Source organism: Cyprinodon variegatus, unplaced genomic scaffold (genome assembly GCF_000732505.1).
Source record: "Cyprinodon variegatus isolate N-32 unplaced genomic scaffold, C_variegatus-1.0 Scaffold646, whole genome shotgun sequence".
NCBI classification, from domain to species: Eukaryota; Metazoa; Chordata; class Actinopteri; order Cyprinodontiformes; family Cyprinodontidae; genus Cyprinodon; species Cyprinodon variegatus.
Window position 1 is genome coordinate 1116 of NW_015151099.1, and position 4588 is coordinate 5703.

Consider the following 4588-nt stretch of genomic DNA (forward strand, 5'->3'; position numbering starts at 1 on the left):
ACTTATAAAAAGACAATCATAATCAAAATAAATGGAGTTTAGATCAAAACTTCATTGAATTTAACGTGTGGGTAAAGATAATAAAAGCTTTAATGACTCAATGAGGATTGCTTCAAAGACAAAAGCATTTTCTTTAGGGGTAACAGGAAATTGGAAAATTAACATAAAGTCAGAATAAGACAATTAATGACCGTTTAGATTAATGAATTGGCTAACAAATATTCCTCCATAAGCCATTCAACCAACGGGCAATCAGCATCCATCAGTCCAACACATTTGTTAAATACTCCCTACCAGTAGGTGGCGGTAATGCACTTTCCAATTGTTTGCCAACCGCCGCAAAAAAAAAAAATAAAGAAACGAAAGGACCGAACAGCAGAGGGCAGCAGAGAGCAGCGGCTCACTGACCTCCACCTGCTGGAAGCAAAGAGAAGAAGAGCAGCGCCCCGTCCCTCTGATCATGGTTCGTTTTTCTCTCTAACTGCTGATTTTCTCTCTTAAACATCCATCTGTCTCCAGCTGCGATGATTCTTCATTATTATTTCTCTTTGTTTTTAGCTGGAGTCGCTTAAAATCTCAGACTTTGTTTCCCGGAGTGACGGAATTTGACGGAACACCGGCAGCTTATGGGAGTTTTCTACTGGAAACCAGTTCCTGCAGCTCACTGGTAGGGCAGCTTTCACTGGAAGCTAACTGATGCTGGCTCTGTTGGGAGTTATTATGAGGAAATGTGTCACATTCTAACTGCTTTATCTCTACATCTCTATTTATTTATTGTGCTTCTGGGAAGCAGGTGATGCTGGAGGTCCGGGTGGAGCTGCTCTGTGATGTTTACCTTCAGGGCAGGTCTCTGCTGTCTGCCTCCAACATGGCAGGAAGTTCACCTCCTCCTCCTCTGAGGAGATCTGTGGCTTTATAGATGTAGAACATACAGACTAGACCTGCTTTGTGGTGGAATCCCAGGGCGCTCCTGCTGGCGGGGCGTTTGGCACAGGGCTCCACAGAGAACTGCTTTGATTGGCTCTGCTAGCTGCTAGCATCGCTGCCCAGCTAGCCTGTCGCTAACTGAGATGTGGTGTCCTCCCTGCAGCCCACCATGCTCCGGCTGGGCCTCCCCCTCCTCTGGCTCCTGCTGCTCCTCTCCAGCGCCTCCCTCCCAGGATTCGCCCAGGTTTCCTTGGATCCTAAAGTCCAGCTGAACTCCACAGAAACCAATTGCTCCACTGGATGCCAGGACTCAGGTACGCCAGGAGATCAGCTGTTATTAGCGCTGAGCACCGCTGCTCCATCCCAGTAAATGTTAAACCATCTCTTCTGTTTCCAAGGTAACGGTACTGTGAGTCAGAACAAAACGGCTGAAGGCTCTTCATCAGACGCGGTAAACGCCACCCAACGGCTGCCTCTGAATGGGACAAACCAAACAGAAGGACCTGTAACGACCGAAGGACCTGTTAGCAGCCGGCCTCCAGGAACAGAAGCTCCTCCCACTTCTGCTGCAGCCACGCCCTCTCAGCCTGCAGACGGTGGCTCCACCACCAGCGCTGCTACAGCTGTCTGGACCTCTACACCTTTGGAAGATAACAGAACTTCTTCAGCAGCGATTCTGTCCTCCAAACCTCCAGCTACAACCACTCAGGCTCCGCCCACTGAAACACCGTCAGCTCCGCCTCCTTCCACGCCATCAGACGCCATCAGAAACCCCCCAACCACCACTGTTTTGCCCTCCCGCAGTCAGAGTCCGTCTGTGGCGCCGGCGCTCAGCACCAGAAAGTCCACGCCTTCCCCGTCATCTTCCAGCGCCGCCGCCTCAGCCAGGCCTCCCAGCAGAACCTCGGCTCCTCCCAGTCGGGTTTCTGTGGTGGAGGAAGCCGGGGCGGTTCTGACCCGGCAGTTGGTGGACACGGCCTCCTTAATCGCCGTCCTGCTCTTCGGCCTGCTCTTCTTCCTCGTCACGGTGGCGGTGTTCGCCACGCAGGCGTACGAGAGCTACAGGAGGAAGGACTACACGCAGGTGGACTACCTGATCAACGGCATGTACAGCGACTCCAGCGTGTGATCCAGGAAGACGGCGAGGCTCGGTTCCGGCTCTGAAGGGTCACAGCAGTGGTTCTGAAGTCGGAACCAGATCAGACGGCGTCGCCCGACACCTTCCTGTCAGCCGTGACCCGTTCAAATGAGTTTTTTCCTTTGTAGCTTTTTGTTTCTGACTGTTAATCAGAACCAGGAGTTCTGGTGCTGCTCGGCCTTCAGCTCTGGATTCTGCTCCGTCTGCAGCGGGGCGGTCCCAGCACGCCCAGCGGGGCGGCTCTCAGTTAGTTGTTTTTTTTTTTCTTTTTCGGGATTAAACTTAAAAAAAGAAGACTAAATGATGAAAGTTTAATTATTCAAACTTTTCCACTGAATTTAAAACCTCTAATTTTCGATATTTTCTTTTCCAAACTGAGACCAGCCTGCAGTGATACTGGTTTCTTACTGGTTCCAGTCCCTTTGTCCTGAATGGGGTTTTGTCGAGCGGTTAGAAGCAGTTAATATCCTCCCTTCAGTAGAAGCGTCCGTTTTAGACGCTGACGGATTTCCTTCCACAGTTCGTGGTCCAAACCCAGAACTCAGGCCGGTTCAGAGGAAGTCTTATGAGTATTATTATTATTTTTGGATCCTTTTACTTTCATGTTTCTCTTAATGAAGCCAGATAAGGAGCGCCGCTCATTCCTCCTCTATCTATTTTTCATGGTAGGAAAGTTTTGCTGCGATAACACGTTTTATTTTTCTCTTTGGACCTGGTCCAACTAAAGCGTGATTATAACCTCGATGACTGATGATGGGAGGAATCCGTCAACCAGTTAACAGCAGGCGATCGCAGCAGAGATCAGTTTAACAGAAGATGCCACCGTTTCCCTCCTGACTGAGATGAAGGTTGGGTTTCATTGGAACGTCTTTGGATAGTTGAAGGCGTCTCAGCTTTGTTGATGTCGGGGGAAACGATGGCGCTGCAGATGGTTTCTTGGTTTTCTGATCCTCATCTGCTTTCTGGTCCTTCCTAGAGAGCTCCACAGCTCCTCGCTCTGGGTTCTGCTTTAGAGAGCTGTTTTCCTTCAGGAACCTGCGTCAGGGAGCAGAACCAACCAAAAACCAGCATGTCTTCTAACTAAACTCTCTGCTTCCAGACGCAGACGGTCCTGACCCAGAGTTCCCTTTGCCGACCAGGAAGAATGTAGCTGTTTTGGCTAAATAAGCGTGAAATGAGTGGAACATATTTGTCAGTTTGTATTGTATGACTCTGAGGCCCAGAATGAGTCCCGGGTGGAAGCAGGGGTTCTGTTATGGGGACGTCTGGGTCCTGAAGAGACCAAAAGACTCTGGAGTTTGTCTTAAACCAGTTGAACTCTGGTTCCGCGTCTTCCAGCAGCTTAATCGTCCGTTAAAAGCAAAGGTCCAAACCTCGTTTCATGGCATTCCTTCGTGCTCCGTTGGTCCAGATGAAGCCTTCCTTCAAGGTTCTTACTCATTTCACAGCAGTTTAGTTTTATTGAACAGAAGCTTCTGAATGTATTGAACCTGTTTTCCTCCTAAATTACCTGTTTCTGAATGAAGAGCCAAACTTTTCCTCAGTAGGAACCCAGAATCCAACTTTCTCCTGCCAATTGATTGTTTTGTTTTGGTATTTTTAAACCATGATGTTTGCTTCTTTGTATTAATCTGTCGGTTCATGGTCGGGTACGTTTAGCTCAGTCACTTAAAGCACATTGTTATTCTATAAAGCCAAGGAAAATGAAAGCCATATGAGTTAGCGACCAATGGAGGAGGATGGGAAGCGGAGAGCGTTCCTCCACCATAAGCGGCTGTGCCAGCCTGCAAAGCGATGTCGGTGTTCTTGTCATGTCAGTGGGACGGTCAGGAAGTGATGTTCTTGTGTCTGATGTTTAAAAATCTGTCGTCTCCGACGATGCGATCGGTTCTGTGTTTGCAGGAAGTCGTCATGGATTGAGCAATGACGTCACCTGTTATGTGCCAACTGAATATTGTACTAATGCACTTTCCAAATATATTTTTACTTTCAAGAAAAAGAATAATAAAGAGTTGAACTGATCTTTGTTGGTCATTTTTCCAGAGGAGTTTGGGTTTAGGTGGATGTTGTGGAAGCATGTTTTTCCTCGGCCCATTTAGAAGAGAAAATATTTTGAGTGTGCCTTTCCTCTGCATAAATAGGGGTGATTGTTATATGTTAAGAGTTTAGAGTGGGGATGATGACAGAAAGTAGTTGCCTTCCTACTCTAGACAAGGGTGAAGGCGGGTCATAAGCGATAAGAATGAGTTCAGGCAGCCTCCTTCATGCCGTGAACCTATTCTGATGTTTATCTGGCTAAAGTTGATGTCCTTGATGAACTAAAGTGTTTTTTTCTTGACAATTACCAAATGTGTGAGAGAGTTCTTTATGCAGGTGGTGGGTTGGTTCCCCTGGGGGGAGTGTGTGTGTTGGGAAATGCTGTATAAGTGTATGTAATGAGCTTTTCAATTCAGTTTATTTATATAGCGCCAAATTCACAACACATGTCATCTCAAGGCACTTTACAGTTCAACCAGATCATAC

At 47.6% G+C, this 4588-nt stretch overlaps 1 protein-coding gene across 1 annotated transcript; it reads left to right on the top strand.

The window, feature by feature from the left end:
• Positions 1 to 408: 408 nt before the first annotated feature.
• LOC107096734 (uncharacterized protein C11orf24-like) lies at positions 409 to 2306 on the top strand. Its single transcript, XM_015393513.1, has 4 exons — positions 409 to 463; positions 559 to 667; positions 1091 to 1241; positions 1326 to 2306. Exons 3-4 carry the CDS (start codon positions 1097 to 1099, stop codon positions 2054 to 2056), a joined length of 876 nt encoding a protein of 291 aa, XP_015248999.1. The 5' UTR covers positions 409 to 463; positions 559 to 667; positions 1091 to 1096; the 3' UTR covers positions 2057 to 2306.
• The last annotated feature ends 2282 nt before the right edge of the window (positions 2307 to 4588 follow it).

Bases quoted from the DNA above. Each gene is read 5' to 3' on its own strand.
- LOC107096734 (XM_015393513.1), top strand. From the start codon at position 1,097: ATGCTCCGGCTGGGCCTCCCCCTCCTCTGGCTCCTGCTGCTCCTCTCC. The intron at 1,242-1,325 runs GTACGCCAGGAG...TCTGTTTCCAAG, and splicing joins CACTGGATGCCAGGACTCAG to GTAACGGTACTGTGAGTCAG.